The 16,381-nt window shown below is 39.9% G+C and overlaps 1 protein-coding gene across 1 annotated transcript in view; it reads right to left on the minus strand.

Moving 5' to 3' along the window:
* Positions 1–437: 437 nt before the first annotated feature.
* SYNPR (synaptoporin) overlaps positions 438–16,381 on the minus strand; it is a 295,792-nt gene continuing 279,848 nt past the window's right edge. The window contains exons 5-6 of the mRNA XM_005892897.3: positions 6,699–6,890; positions 438–2,122 (exon numbers count right to left, since the gene is read on the minus strand). Coding sequence (XP_005892959.1) covers positions 1,865–2,122; positions 6,699–6,890 — 450 coding nt within the window. The 3' untranslated portion in view covers positions 438–1,864. The remainder of the gene's footprint in view (positions 2,123–6,698; positions 6,891–16,381) is intronic.

Below are 16,381 nucleotides of genomic sequence, written 5' to 3' on the forward strand. Positions count from 1 at the left end.
AACTTTACTGTCTTGAGGCAGTTTCAAGCTTGTTCACTTTCCCCTAAGCAGCTGAAGTGCCTCTGATAAGCATTCTTGTGGAATCCTGAGCCTTTCTTTCTCACACACAGTGTAGATGGTGTGTGAGTATTTTACTCTATGTGTGATCACACACTCTCTGTGTGATTATTTTACTCTATTTACATCCCAAACAGAATGCAAGCTTCCTGAATTGGGGCATGCATCTGTATTTCTATCCTATCCCCAATGCTTTGTATAGAAGAGGGTACACAGGAGGTCCTAGAATGACGGAATCAATGAATGAATGGCCCTGAGCTCACAAAATAAGGACAGGGTGAGAGACTGGACAGACTGTGCATTTACCCTTTGTTCTCTTATTGTTCAGCAGGTTCTACTGCTGTAATTCTCCATTTTCCAGCCAGCATTGTATGCAATAACTTTATTAAGGTCAAAGAGATATCACATACAGATTTACCCAACAGGATCCAGAAACAGTTTACAGATATCATCTAGGTTCTTTTGGACTAAACAGTTTACAGATATCATCTAGGCTCTTTTGGACTAAAATGTTTCCAACATCACAGATCACACAATGAGTTTATACATCGATAACGACTTTCATCTGGAGATACAGATGCTCAGCTTGCCTTCACTGTGGGGCCTTGGTGTTTCCATTGAGTTAAAACAAAGAGGCAAAGGTTGATAATGCATACATCCTGCAGAATATTTAATGAGATGACAGACTGCTTCGTGGAAGTCATTTTTAATTTATGGGTAACATACAAATCAGACTGTAAGTTGAGCTGAGACTTCAGAATTCTTAGTAATTGGATCTAGGACTTAATTAACTTTACAAATAAGTAGGATTTAAACATTTAGCTCATGTTCTAGGTTCTCCAGAATATCCTTGATAAACGAATATGTCAGCACAATATCTTGACTGTGGTGTCTGACACCCACATCTCCATCATTCTAAAGAAACAACACTCCACCAACACTCACAGCTAGTGGGCCCATTGTTCATGGCCCATAGGATAAAAGCCACAAAATACCATAGAAAGTTACAAGAATGTAAATATTTAGCTAACTAAATAGAATAAATATCAGGCAGTCACCATCTACAACACTGAATATCTGCTAATCAGAGAGGAAAAAAACTCCAAACCTTACTCACAATGAATTCAGGGTTAGATAAACCCAGAGAGACAAACCTGCAAATATACAATGTAGTGAATATATTTCTTTAAACGTCCATTTAACAAATTCGTGATGCAAACTGGAAAATTTTCATACAGTTCAAATGTTCATTTTGTAAGAAAATGCTTTCATGCACTAAATCATATGAGCATTGATTCATCAAATTAAAAAAAATACAGAGTAATTGTCTGAAACCAATACTTAGAGACTTCACAATCCTACAGGGTCTGCAACTAAAAAATAATAATACATGCACATTGTGATACTCCAAATTGTCTTAGAGAAATCATTAAAACATCTTTCACATCAAAAAGCATAAGAAAATTCAATGCTATTTAATTTACTTTATGCATATTACATACTAGAGACTTTAAGCTACAAAATGGTTCCACTATCTCAACACGCATACAAAACAACCATAAAAGTATGTGTATATAACAAGGTACTCTCCAATTAGCCATCTGTAATGAATAATATATCTTCTCATGTCATCTTTAAGTACCATTTATCACGACCCAGGCCTTTCTGCTTTAATGAGGACGACAGATCTCTGATTTACATTCAACACTCTCCACATTAATAATTGATTGAAACTCTTAAAAAATTCTCCTGCCACTGACATAGAATGGGGAGAAACAATCTTCGGAAGAATGCCAAAACTACCCTGTTACATCTGATTGGTAAAAGAAGCAGGGGCAGCAGACTGTTGGCCAAATTCATCTGAGGATGGCCCCAAACTCGCCTGCTGGTTGTACCCACTGCTCGACCCATAGCTGTCTTGGTTGTACCCGCCTCGGTTGTAGCTACTGGAGTGCTTCTCCATGGGGTCTGAAAGATATCTCTGGCTCGAGGAATGCCAGCCGGTCTCCTTGAAAACAAACCAGATGTTTCCAGCCCAGAGGATAAAGTTCAAGAATCCAAAGACCTGAAGGAGGATCAAAGCAAGTGAGTGGATAGACTGGAGAGAAAGCTCAGAAAAATCTCAATTTCAGAAAAATCCCTCAAATGCAAAAGGTCACTTTTCACCTCCATGCAGAGGCTTCTTCCAGTTTCTGGTGTTGAAGTCACTGTTTCATTTAGAATATATGACCTTTCATGAAAGCTTACTATGTGTTAGGCAGACAGAGGATGAGATGGTTGGATGGCAACACTGACTCTGTGGACATGAATGTGAGCAAACTTTATGAGATAGTGAAGGACAGTGAAGCCTGGCATGCTGCAGTCCATGGGGTCACAAAGAGTTGGACACAACTTAGTAAGGGAACAACAACAGAAGGGCTTTATGTGTATCTATTCATTTAGTCATGGAAGGTGCTATTACACTCATATTAAAGATGTGAAAACAGGTGCAGCAAAGATAAGGAGCTTTTTTATGGCCACGTGACTGGTTAGTAGCAGACCTGGGATAAGACCTGTTCTACCTGACTCCACAGTCTGCTGCTGCTGCTAAGTCGCTTCAGTCATGTCCAACTCTGTGAGACCCCATAGATGACAGCCCACCAGGCTCCCCCGTCCCTGGGATTCTCCAGGCAAGAACACTGGAGTGGGTTGCCATTTCCTTCTCCAATGCATGAAAGTGAGAAGTGAAAGTGAAGTCGCTCAGTTGTGTCCGACTCTTAGAGACCCCATGGACTGCAGCCCACCAGGCTCCTCCATCCATGGGATTTTCCAGAGTCTGAGCCTCTACCTAATCTGCCATTATTTCCCCAAATGATGTAAAAAGGTGTAAAATATCTTTAGGGGATGTGGGGTTATTTTCATTTTAATGATGGACCATTAACTTATAAGGTAACCTTTACTTTAATGCTAGAGATACTATTTTTGCATTTATTGAAATGACATAAATAAAATGAGTCAACTTAAAAAGTATGGAGGAAGCAATGGTGTAGGTGGTACACAGACAAGCACATGCATGGCAGTGTACACAGAAGTTGTGCTTCTTTGAATAGTTGTATATTCTGTGCCTCTCACAGTCAGAAGTGAATGCCCAAATAATACTCTGAAGTCCAGGTTTCAGAGAAGTATGAAATGTTTTCTCAATAACTGAATGTGAGACTTGCCTATGGAAACTCCTCTCACTCTCCAGAAGCATGTCCCTGGTGAGCCAGAGGACTGGGTGTCACTTCCCTGGGTCCTAAGTGTTTTATGGAAACTGAGCTGTTTGCTACTGTAAGAGGCCCAAAGAGAACAGTTGTTTTGCAGCCTCTTCCAAAGTGGATCAGTTGACTGTGAATTAAGCACAGCCAGTTTTAGCAGCCCCCTCTTAGAGACAGACAATGAGAGTATGTGACACAAAGCTGTGATGACATTAAAGTATATTAAGTAATCATTCCAGCAGGATGCTGACCAACCAGAATGAACTTGGGCAGCAGTCACAGCTCTGGAGTGGGCTTCCAGAAGTTCTTTGCTGTGTCAAAGTCATTTATCCCTTAACTGCTGGATGGTGGGACGCCACAGAGTGACCTGGGGATGGAAGTAGCGGGTTAGGGAGTCAAGATGAGGGAGCTTGGGAGCTTGGAACACCAGCTCCAAGCTTCATGATTTTAGCAGCAGGTGGATCAGGGCATATTATCTGAATCTCAGCCTTGGAGCCATCCCCTCTGTCTTTGGAATCTGAATGGCCTGGGCTCTGCAACTTTTTGCTTTATGAGTTCAGACAAGGCAGTTAGCCTCTGAACTTCAGCATTTATAAAATTCTATGAAATGAAGACAATTATTCCTTCCTTGGTGGATAGTTGTGAGGATCAAACAGGGCGTGTGTAAAGCAGCTAGACAGTGCTGGACACTGATCTGTAAATTATGCTTTGAATCACTTTCTAAAATATTTCCATTAATTGTATTCATTTGACTTTTCCTGAGACATAAACTGAAGCAGGCTTTTTGATAATGAGGCCATGTTCTTGAGGTGTCAAGATCAAAACTGAGCATCTAGGGGCTTCTCTGGCAGTACAGTAGTTAGGAACTCCCCATTTCCAGTGCTTCCACTACAGGGGGTTGTGGGTTCGATTCCTGGTCAGGGATCGAAGATCTCAAGTGCCATGTGGCATGGCCAAAAATGAAATAAAATAAACTGATGGCACTATTTTAAAAATATGATTGGAAAGCCAAATCTTAAAAAACAAAAGACACCGTTTCCTAAAAGATCTCACTGAAAATCAGTTTATCCAGACTTCCTTACCTTCCTCTCACCCTCCTCCCCTCCCTCCTTCCATCCCTCTCTCCATCCCTCTCCCCATCCCATCCTTTTTTCTTCCTTTAATGTTAACTGAGATTTATTTAACATTGTGTGCCATACTCTAGGCTCTTTGCTAAGGGAGATACAAAACATAAATAAGGTATTTATAGTATAATAGAAGCATGATCAAAATGGATTAGGTGATCACTGACACAACTCTAATTTACACACAGGGCATTTTAACCATGTGTACAATAACTAGGGTATTTTCCCTTAAGGGGGAGATCTTAATTAAATTACACCTCTGAAAGTATAGATTAATATGAGTAGAAAAAACTATCATGGAATCTTTTCAGATATGAAGGGATGGTTCTACCCAGGACTATAATTTTATCTGTTTTCTATTCCTTGATCACTCCCTTTCCCCTGATGCTACTTCATTTCTAAAAAAGGGATGCCTGAAAAGAACCTAGAAATTAAGGGAATGCAGCTTTAAAGTAAGAATGTAAACAAGGCATGGCCATGGGCCTATTTAAGGAGTGGTGATGTCTTATTCTCACATCATAGAGGTAGACGCCTATCACTGTTGTAATAGGTGTCTTACTCTACTATCATCACAGATGTATCACAGACTTCTTGGCTGGCACATTTTAGGGGCACATGGGCCCTTGAGTCTTACCTTGCCATTTTGTTGCAACTGAAATCAGAGTCGGTATTTTTATTCTAGCCTAGATGTGGGACAACAGAAAGAGAGGCTGAAAGAGACTACACAGCATGAGAAAGAATGGGAGAGGACATTTAGATGATCTGACAAGATGTATCAAGATTGCATTGGTGGAGAAACAGAAGTAGAAATTATGGATGATTTGTCACTTTCTGTTACTTGCAACCCAATCATTACACCTCATATAGACACTGGTTCCGGAATTGGGCTACAAAGAACAGACTTTACCGATCAGGAGATTGTTATGGTTTAGCCAGTTTAGGTGGAGTTTTCTGCCACGAGGAACTGGAGGACACTGACATGGATAACTTATGGATAACTCACAACAGCACCAGACCCACCCCTCCACACACGTGATACGATCTGCTTTGTATCCATTATTCTTTTGGTTTTTAAGACGTATGTCACATTGTTTCTCATTCAAAACTTGCAACGCCTTGTTGGAAGAGACATCAGAAGAGGGATTAAATGGACTATGGAGGATGTCATCATTTACTAAAAGAACTAACAAACATACTGAATGATTTCATCTTTGCTCTCTTAGATTCCAAGATCAGGGTTATAATAATTTTCATTAAGCACTGCCTGTAAACAAACTATAGAAGCAGTAGTAAAATATATTTTAACATATACCTCAAAGTATTCATCTACAAGGTTGGCTAGAAATAGGTAAAAATTACTGGGAGATCCTAATAATAGTTTATTTCAATGTTATTATCTTATTACTAAGGCAAGATTCACAGTTAAATCATCAGCAGCTGATGAGCCAATCTTTTTCCCTTTTCATATGCCTTCTTAAATTCCAGAAAGCTGTAGAAACATAAGTTAACCTTGAGGGAAAGAGAATTATTTTTTAAAGGTTGCTAAAGAATGTCGGTCCTTCATTGAACACTGCTGGCCCTTCTATTCTTTGTAACTACTACTTTTTGCTGTCATTATAGCTTCTGTCTCTCAGATATAGTTTCCTTCTTTGGAATAACACAAGTTCTTACACTCATGAAATAAGAATCCAATTTAGTGGCTCTGCTATCTGTCAGATGTCCTGTCTCCTGGCAAGAATCATATACTTGATGATAATACTGGACTTTGTTCAACTAATATAGCTCTGCTTTTCTGAAGTTATCAAGCAACTAAACCAAGAGCATGGAGAAGATTAAAAAATTACCATAACTATTATAGGTATTTTTTATTTTCTGATTTCTATCTTACCCTACTGTGTCTGTGTATTTTTCTCTAGACAATCAACTGGTAATATTCTATGTGTGGCTTCTATCAAATATTCCTTTTAACTTCTGGCAGACTTCAGTCTTAAAGTTCAGATTTTATATCTGCTTCTGCCTTAGAATTCTGACTTGACCGTCATCCAAGCAAAAGCTGCCCGAACCTGCCGGGCTCTTGTTAAGAACTCTGTAATTGGACACATTAAAGTCTATGGGTTCTGACAATAGAAAACTTGAAAGCCAAAGGATCATCTAGCCCATAGAGTGAACTATCACCTTTTAGACTGGACTCCATTCAGAGGCAAAACATTTCCCAGATGACTCCTGGGACACTTTTCTGATTCCCATGATTGGCAAAAAAAGATCTGAGAGGGAAACATACCACAGAAGTGTTTAGGCTGGACATCACAGGACTGTGGACAGCCGTGCATTTGTTGGATGGCTGTTTGCAAGCTGACATCAGTAACAATACTTCTTTGGGATCTGTAGCGACCTTGACATCAGACAGTCCTTTTGCCCAAGCTGATGAACCCACCAACCACAAGAACGAAAAGACTACAGTGACGATGAAGTCCTACAGGAACAAACAGAAAGATAAAATAGGAAGAGAAAAGTGAGCTCTAGAAACAAATCAATTGGTTTGCCTTTTGAAAAATTCCAAGATCCCATAGCATTGGAACCATGTTGAAAAATGAATAATAGTTTTGTGATATTAATTTCTAGAAAATAAATAATAATAGTAACATTGATGAATGATTACTGTGTTTCTAATGATGGGGGGCTACTGTCATAACCTTCCTTGTGACCCTTCCTCTCTAAAGAGGCACTCCCAAGACTTCAGCAGATCATGTTCTAACATAAGACAACTGCTCAGATTTACTGTATTTGTGTTTGTCTACTAGAAAGATGTTGCATCCTATTTACCTAGATAACAAAACACTGACCTGGGAAGGAAAATAGTATATTTAATATAGCAACAGGAATTATTTTAAATGATAAATGCCTCAAGTAGAAAATCTGTTTCTTTCCTATCTGAGGCCATGGTGATATCACTTACTCTGGTTAGCCTTCCCTCATGCTGTGACTGAATTACTTTCCATCAAGATCCTGAGAAGCACTTAAACTCTAAAGATTCTGTTGTGGATATTTGTTAGGTGTGACTTTTGGAGAGGGTCCACTGTGAAGACTGAATCTTCTGAACAACTGGTCTCTTTCCATCCAGGGATTATTGTAAATTATGTAACTCACCAATTGACCATTTCATGTTGCCTTTAGAAAACTTAAGGCCAATTCGTTACCCACATATAATGTGCTTTTTTTTTTTTTTTTTTTAATAAAGCCTGGCTATTTTAACCCTATTCCAAACTGTATTTTATACACCCATCCTGCCTTTCCTGTCTTCTTTCCTTCTCATTTTTAATTAATTTCATCCTGAATTTCATATGTCCTTCTAAGTCATTTGAAGTTGTTTCCGGAAAGAGATGGGGGTATAAATAAAAAGGCAAACAAATACAGTATCTATAGCTGCTTCAAACCAGAAAGAACATTTGGAATAGAGAAACTCAAGTGTTGGGGTTTGAATTAGAAATTGGAGGAACGGTTATTAAATAAATAAGCCAGACTGACTGTATCAAATACAACTTCTCTTCATGTTCAGTCTGGTACCTTTATTCAATTACTCCTCTATTTATTCAGACAATAATTTCTGAGTCATGCATCAGGTCTTACAAGGGTTTACAAATGTAAAATATGGGCTTTGCTTTCTTGAGATTACATATTTATTAGTGGTCATAGACACTTTGTAATTTCAAGACAGTAGCTGGCCTTATGCTCATCATAAATAGAAACAGAGTTTTATTGGAGTATAATTGCTTTACAATGTTGTATTAGTTTCTGCTGTACAATGAAGTGAATCAGCCATATGTATACATATATTCCGTCCCTCCTGAACCTCCTATCCCCATCCCATCCCAGTCTAGGTCACCACAGAGCACCAAGTTGAGCTCCCTGTGCTATGCAAGAAATAGACTTAAAAAGGCTGTCAGGATGGGGAAATGCTGAAGAACAGAGTCATGTGAAAACTCTCAGTTGAAAATTGTAGAAAGTAATAAAGTTTTTAGACTTATGTATTAAAATAACAGTGAAGTGAAGTGACGTCGCTCAGTCATGTCCGACTCTTTGCGACCCCATGGACTGTAGCCTATCAGGTTCCTCATTCCATGGGATTTTCCAGGCAAGAGTGCTGGAGTGGATTGCCATTTCCTTCTCCAGGGGATCTTCCCAACCCAGGAATTGAACCTGGGTCTCCCGCATTGCAGGCAGACACTTTACCTTCTGAGCCAGCAGGGAAATAACAGTAATACTCTCTAAAATTTACTGAGCAGTTATCATGTGATTCCAAGTTTACATGTATTAATTCCAAGTGTACATGTATTAATTCATTTAATCCTGACAACAGACCTATGAAATAGATGCTAATTCTGTCCTCATTTTACACTTGAGGAAACTGAGGCCCAAAAAGCTAAATAAAATTCTCAGAGTCAAGAGTTAGTAAGTGGGGGAGCCAGGATTCTAAGCCTGGCTGTCTGCTTCCAGAACCTGAGAGCTTGACTATTCTATATAGCTTTTCATGTCTGCTTTAAGGAATACTCGGCTTTTTTTTTTTAATCTTCTTTCTTTACAAAAAAATTGTATTTGACTGTGCAGGCTCTTAGTTGTGGTATGCCAACTTTTAGTTGCAGCATGTGGGATCTGCTTTCCTGACCTGGATGGAAGCTGGGCCCCTGCATTGGGAGCACAAGACTTAGCCATTGGACCACCAGAGAAGTCCCAGGAACATTTATTTTTTAATTTAAAACAAGTGCATTAAGAAAGTTAAAAAGTAGTAATGAATCACTTTTGATATAAACTTTTTGACTGAAGTCAGGACCTATGTCCTTGGACATAGGTTATTTTGGGGAGCTAATCCAACCCCTTCCCCCCAGTACCATTTCATAAACAGGGATCAGTATATTGTATAAAGTATCTCAATATTAATTATAAGCTCAGAGTCTGTCTTCAGATTGACCTGGGACTGAATCCTGATGTTTTGACTTACTTGAAGCCTGAATTTTGCCCTCTGTAAATTGGGCTAACAACAGTATCTGTCTCATTGGATGGTTGTGAGAAGTGAAAACATGTGTGTCTGCCTATTTTCCACAGTAAGATGTCAGCTGCATGAGGGCAGGTACTTTGTCTACTTTGCCTATTGTTGGGTCTTGGCAGAAGAGGTGTCAGCAACATTTGCTGAGAGGATGAAAGAAAGAAAGAATAAATGAATGTACAAAATGGTCCCAATTTGGTTCTATAAACTTTTATATAGGAGTTTACCAGGTGGTATGTAAGCTTGTATGTTTTTAAACATATTTTATAATTAGATAAAATAAAAAGAGCATGGCAACGTCATCAAGGCACTGATTGATTATATCAATAGCTCTCCCAGACAGAACTTCAGGTGCCCTATTTGTACCAGGATTTATAATTAGACCAAACAAAAAATGTCATTAGAATGGAGTTTTTCTATTAAAAATAAAAAAGCAGCCTCAAGTCAGGTTTTCTATAACTAAGCAAAGTGTGACAATTGGGAGACTATTTCAAAATTCTAACTCGAGTATCAGTTAGCCTGAACTTTTTTTGGACTTCAGGTGTAATCTAAGTTTGAAGCTACATTCAGGGAGAGATTTGGGAGCAAACCTGACCCCCACTTTCTTCCCATCTTTTAATCCAGGGATCTCCAAACTCCAGAATCTGACACCTGATAATCTGAGGTGGAGCTGATGTAATCATAATAGAAATAAAGTGCACAATAAATGTAATGCACTTGAATCATCCCCAAACCTTCCCTGCCCCCACCCCACACCACCATCTCTCCTCCCCCTCCCCTCCCCCATCCCTCCTCCCCTCCCCGAGGCAAAACTGTCTTCCATGAAATCAATCCCTGATGCCAAAAAGGTTGGGGAGTGCTGCTTTAATCTACTGAACCAGGTTCATTTTGCTCAATGCTCAGCAAGCCAAAACCCTGACAAGCCTAGGAGTGCACCAAAGAAAAGATTTTTTTGCAAGAGAGTCAAGTGAGAAGATGGGAAAACAAATCTCACATTTGCCTGCTGGAAGGCAGGCAAGGGGTGGATGTTTATGGGATAAGGCAGCAGAGCGGGTTTAGGCAAAGGGAGTGTGGGGAAAGGTGAGGAAAGGTGATTGAAAGAAAGTGCAAGAATCCTCGTTCTGCACAGGCATAACTAGGCCTAACAGGTCTCTGAACTTGGAGTTTTTCTGGCCCACTGATGTCAGAAGGTCAACTAGCAGACACTGGTCACACCCAGTTGAAGGTTGTGGGTTCTATTCTGTCTTCATCAGATCAGCTGGAACTAAACACAGCTGATTCCAGTTTCCTTCTGCTTGGAGGACAGGTAAGTCTTAAAATAACTGTGATTAAGGAAGGTAGGTGAAATGGACTTAAGCCATGGTTTCACTCCAATTGGCCAAACCCGCCTGGAACTCCCTGTGATTCATGCAAGTCACCTCCTGGACACAGAACATGGTAGACAGGGCAGAGGGCTCATTAAAAACTGTCCCAAACTAGTGGCTCTTAGGAGACTGCTGCTGCCACCTGTGTGCTGGAGTGTTTCCTGTATGCCAGGCACTCTGCTAAACCACTTGCAGACATCAGTAACCTTGTAGCTGAGATCCTTAGGTTAGCCCTGCTTTTAAGAGGAAACTGAAGAACAGACAGGCCAAATGCTTTCCTTATAACTAGTGCCTCACTTGACTACTATGCCATATCATGAGCTTTCTTTAGTGTATTTTAGGTAGATAGCTATCTTAGTTGATGCTAAGTTTCAGTCATTTGGTACTACCTGAACAATTCTGATTTTATGTGCATACCTCTTGTGTTATTGTTCAACATTTCATTTACAGCAAATTACCCTTTTTACATAAATAAGGTTATCTTAGAAGGAAATTATATGTGTCCAATAAATGTTAAACCAACCAAATTGTTATAGATAGAAGAAAACTGCAAACATAAAGGCTATACAGTGAAAATACTTTAAATTCTAGCTGGGGATGTTTGCACAAGGATTTGGGATCTAGGATCTCTGTTAAAAAGGAGATTCATGAGTGTTAAAAGGATATTAAAGAAATACTAGCATGACCTAATTAGAAGGCTTAAACTAAATATGGAGCAACTTTTCACTCATCTTACTTAATGCCATGTTAATGGTCCACCTAAAATAACCTCTGTGCCAGAGGAGATAAATGCTATGCCTCGTTTATCTAACAGAGATAAAGTATGCATGGAAGAAACGCAAGACATAAATTTGTAACATTCACCGTTAAGTTACCAGGATGCACATAAAAGCTATCTTCTGCTACCTTTGCTTGTGCTATTTCCTCTCATAGAAAGGAGTGGTTGCCGTTCAAAAGGTGCTTTAATGTTTCCCCAAAACTCTCAATGTATGTATGTGCCCCCATAAGACCCCAAAAAGTAGCCAGCGCAGACATTACTAGCTCCATACTGTAGATGAAGAAACTGTGACCATGAAGGCTGAATGATGTGCCCATGGTCCATTAAGTGGTTTATAAATTTTGCTCTGAGCTCCTGGTCTCACTGTTCCAAAAGAACACGGACACGCTATGTGGTTGTGTTTCTGCAGCATGTGTTAAGAATCTGCTCAATGATCCAAGAAAACAGCTTCCTCAGCAGAGGGAGCAGCCTGGCTTCTTGCTGCCTGGGTGGTTTGTTTCCATTTTGTTGGTTGGGTGTGTTTTTGTTGCCCCCAGCTCTCCTAATTTACTGTTATCAAGCTCATTTTTACTAGAATGTAATTTAATATATTAAAGATGCTTGTCCTGGCTCAGTCTGGGGAATATAAGAGGGAATCATCTTTGGTGACAGAAAACTTGGTGTTTTAGAACCAGGTAAACCTGTCTGGCGGCTCAGTGGTAAAGAATTCTCCTGCAACACAGGAAATACAGGTTTGAACCCTGAGTTGGGAAGATCCCCTGAAGGAGGACATATTAACTCACTCCAGTATTCCTGCCTGGAGAATCCCAAGGACAGAGGAGCCTGGTGGGTTAAAGTCTATGGGGTTGCAAAGAGTTGGACATGACTTAGGGACTAAACAACAATCAACAACAAAAACCTGTCTCTATTTCTCCCTGTTGATGGCACACTGCAGCTCCACTGGATATTGGTAAACATAGTCAATTTCACACTTCTGTTAGCAAATATTCACAACATGTCAACTCCAATGACTTAATTATCTATCCTATTTGATAGCTTTGCTCTTTTCACCATGGCTGACACCTATATGGGGAGTCTACACTAGAAACTGGGCAATCCAGTGAGTCACACTGATCCTCAGTGTAGTTGGATTCACTTTTCTAAGTCAGCTTTCAGGACTCCCAGAATGAAGCTGTGAATTAGGAAACACAAAAATCAAACACCATGAGAGAAGCTCTGTTCAGGGAAGAGCTTTGGATTTGTCTTTGAAGAGACAATTGCCAAGCGGTGGGCTGAATATGATAACCTTCTGTTCTCTCACAGGTTTATTTCATTACTTCATTTGAAACACTAATAAAAATGACATCTGACTTCTGGAGAACGTCTAGTTTTTAACATGCTATGGCAGAAGATGCTTGTGGCTCAGTTGGTAAAGAATCCAACTTTACCATCTCCCGCCTGCAATCCGGGAGACCTGGGTTTGATCTCAGGGTTGGGAAGATTCCCTGGAGAAGGGAAAGGCTACCCATTCCAGTATTATAGGTCACAAAGATTCGGACACGACTGAGAGACTTTCACTCATGGCAGAAGATCATTTGATTTACATAATCACTGAGGGATGGTGAAGATAATTATACTCATTTACAGATCCAAGGAGGTTAAATGATATGTTCAAATTGTCATAAGTAACTGAGATTTGAATTTGGGCTGGATGAAAGTGAGCAGCTTTCCATTATGCCCAGCTGTTCTGAAGTTTCGGCTACCTAATTGTGAGAACACAGATATAGCAAGAAATTACACTAAGTTACAAAGAAAAAACGGAGAAGGCAATGGCACCCCACTCCAGTCCTCTTGCCTGGAAAATCCCGTGGACAGAGGAGGCTTGTGGGCTGCAATCCATGGGGTCACTAAGAGTCAGACAGGACTGAGCGACTTCACTTTCACTTTTCACTTTCATGCATTGGAGAAGGAAATGGCAGCACACTCCAGTGTTCTTGCCTGAAGAATTCCAGGGACAGAGGAGCCTGGTAGGAGGCTGTCTATGGGGTCGCACAGAGTCGGACACGACTGAAGCGACTTAGCAGCAGCAGCAGCAGCACAAAGAAAAAAATTATTTCTCCTTCACAATTCTCTTTCTATATGGATGGTAAAGAAGAAAGTCTCAGATGGCTGCTAATATGTGTCTAATACCTATTTAATAAACTTAATATCCACCTATCAAAGAAAATTGGCCCCAGGCTCAGAGCCTTCAGGCAAACAATGGTACTTGGCTGGAATACAGTACTCTTTATTTTCCATTGATTCATTTCTGGGTTTATCTTCTAATTATGTCAAATAACACTAGACGTCTATATTCAGGAGTGGTACAGAGTTTTCTTCAAAAATCGATTTTATTGAAGTTAAAAAATAATTTAATTTAAAGAACAACAGTAAATAACTTGTGGCCCACATGACAGAAGCGGGGCAGAGAATGCCTGAAGTTTTGAAAGAACTGCACGGCCCCATCCTGGGCTGGAAACATCAAGATTCTAGCCCAGTGCTGTCTCATAGAAATAGAACATGAGCCAGAGTTGGGAGTCACATATGTAATTTTATGTTTAATAGTGACCACATTTTTTCCAAAAAAAGCAAAAAGAGATTGGTGCAATTATAGTAATACATTATGTGTATTAATATAAGATAGCTCAATATTTTAAAATGTTATCATTTCATACATTATAAAATTACAGATAAGACATTTTACTTTTTTTGGTATTAAGTCTTTGAAATCTGGTGTGTAATGGATCCTACCGTACATCTTACTTTGGTGTCAGCCACATTTCAAGTGTTCAACAGTCAATGTGCAATGGGACCGTTTAACTCCAGTCTACAGTTAACAAGTGGAAGCACATTTACATTCAGGCTCCACTGACAGTGATGCCCTTTGCTTTGTTTTGGGTCACCGATGTCACAGCTTCTTGGAACTTGAACCTGAGATGGCACTGGAAGCCATTTTTTAGCTTAGCTTTTACAAGGCCAGCATGCCTTTTGCATCTGTCCTGGCCTATAGGATTTCTTACAGGGATTGATACGATGGACTGAAATATTGCCTCAGTGGTCTGATGGAGGGCTGAAGGCAGACCAATGACCAAAGGGAGCCTTAGGTTTTCGATACTGACAGTCAAGGGAAGAGACGGACCACTGAACAGCCCTGCCAAATGGGAGCTACGTTTCAGCTTCAGTGTAGGGGCAAAGTTTGACATGACCCCTCTATTCTCAAGACGTGTGCCAAGACGGTGGCTGGTGAAATGGGATGACACAAGGAGTGTCCCATTTTACTGTAAAAAGTCCCATTTTACAGATGGGATATATTACTTAAACCCAGCTTGAAAGATGCAGAGCCAAGATTCAGACCCAAGGAGTTTGGCTCCAGAATCTGTGTTCCTAAGCTTTTATAAAAGCACTCTGTTGCTTTTAAAGGCCAATGATTTTATTTACTCATAATAAAAATTAAGTTGCAGTATTCATACTTATGGCTGTCATTTAGAGAGCAGTTACTGTGTACCAGACACTGTGTATCCCATGTATAACACATTTAGTTCTCATAATAACACTTCAAGGTGGCTATTGTTGACTCCACTTGACAAATGAGAAAATTGAGGTTCTGAGAGATCAAGTAAGTTGCTGGAGATCTCGCAGTCACTAAGCTGGCTAAGTTTCGCTTGCGACTACGGTTTGTTGAGCTTCACAGTCTGTGTTTCCTCCTGGAAGTTGAACCTCATTATATTCCAGACCAGCTTTGATGGGGGGCTCACCATGTGTCAGGCATGCTGTTGATGTGCTTCACACGTCTCACCTCAGTTCAGTCTTACTACAACCTTAGGAAGTAGCATCAGCTTTTCCATTTTACAGATGAAGAAGCTTAGAGAAGGTAAGTAATTAGAGGAACTGGGCCCCAAACTCAGCTCTAACTCCAAATTTAATGGATTCATTCATCTGTGCGTCATTTTACTTGTTCCTTCTTCAAATTATCTGTTCAATACTTATTATTTTCCCACTGTGGGCTGGGTTCTGTTCTAAAAATGGGGTGTGTGTGTGTGTGTGTGGCACAGTCATGGATGGCTCTTTGTGACCCTTTGGACTATAGCCCGCCAGGCTCCACACCAGCCAAAGACCTGTTCTTGGCCCACCAGTGATTTCAACTTTGCCTTGCACTATCTGGGTCGTTTTACATTACTACTGTGACGATACACTATCGCCACACTGTCAGCTAATCAGAACTGTGCAGAAAGAAAGCTGCAGAGGATGGGGATGTTCTGTTATGGAAAGTAGGTAACAGTCAATCATCTGGTTTCATGTGCGAAGAATCTGGCTTATGCTGGAGAAGCAGTGTAGGATTTCATTTCTTTTTCTCTTAAGTTAAATTTGATTATGATTGACATACTGCACTTTTCAGTCTGTTCCCAGAGAACTTTATCCATTGATTTGTGGTTGCTCAGATGTGGAACTGAGGCTTCCTGCTTCTTCTTGTTTCAAACGTTTCTTATGAAAATAAATAAATAAATAAAAATGATCTCTTGCATTCCTCCCTATAGCTCAGTCATAGACAATTGATTTCAAAATCTGGTTGCAAGAAAGAGGTATTCTTGGCTGTTTGGCATTTTTGGAATGGAAAGAAGGTCTTCAGTAACTTGCTGCAATGCCGTTGTAAATCATATGCTAAAAACACTCCTTACAACCTGCTCTGGTTTCTAATCGATTCAGCCTAAGCTTTTCATTACAAATAGCACAAACATTTCCAAACAAGTTAATAGTAATATAAG

This window comes from Bos mutus, chromosome 22, assembly GCF_027580195.1.
Source record: "Bos mutus isolate GX-2022 chromosome 22, NWIPB_WYAK_1.1, whole genome shotgun sequence".
Lineage (NCBI taxonomy): Eukaryota > Metazoa > Chordata > Mammalia > Artiodactyla > Bovidae > Bos > Bos mutus.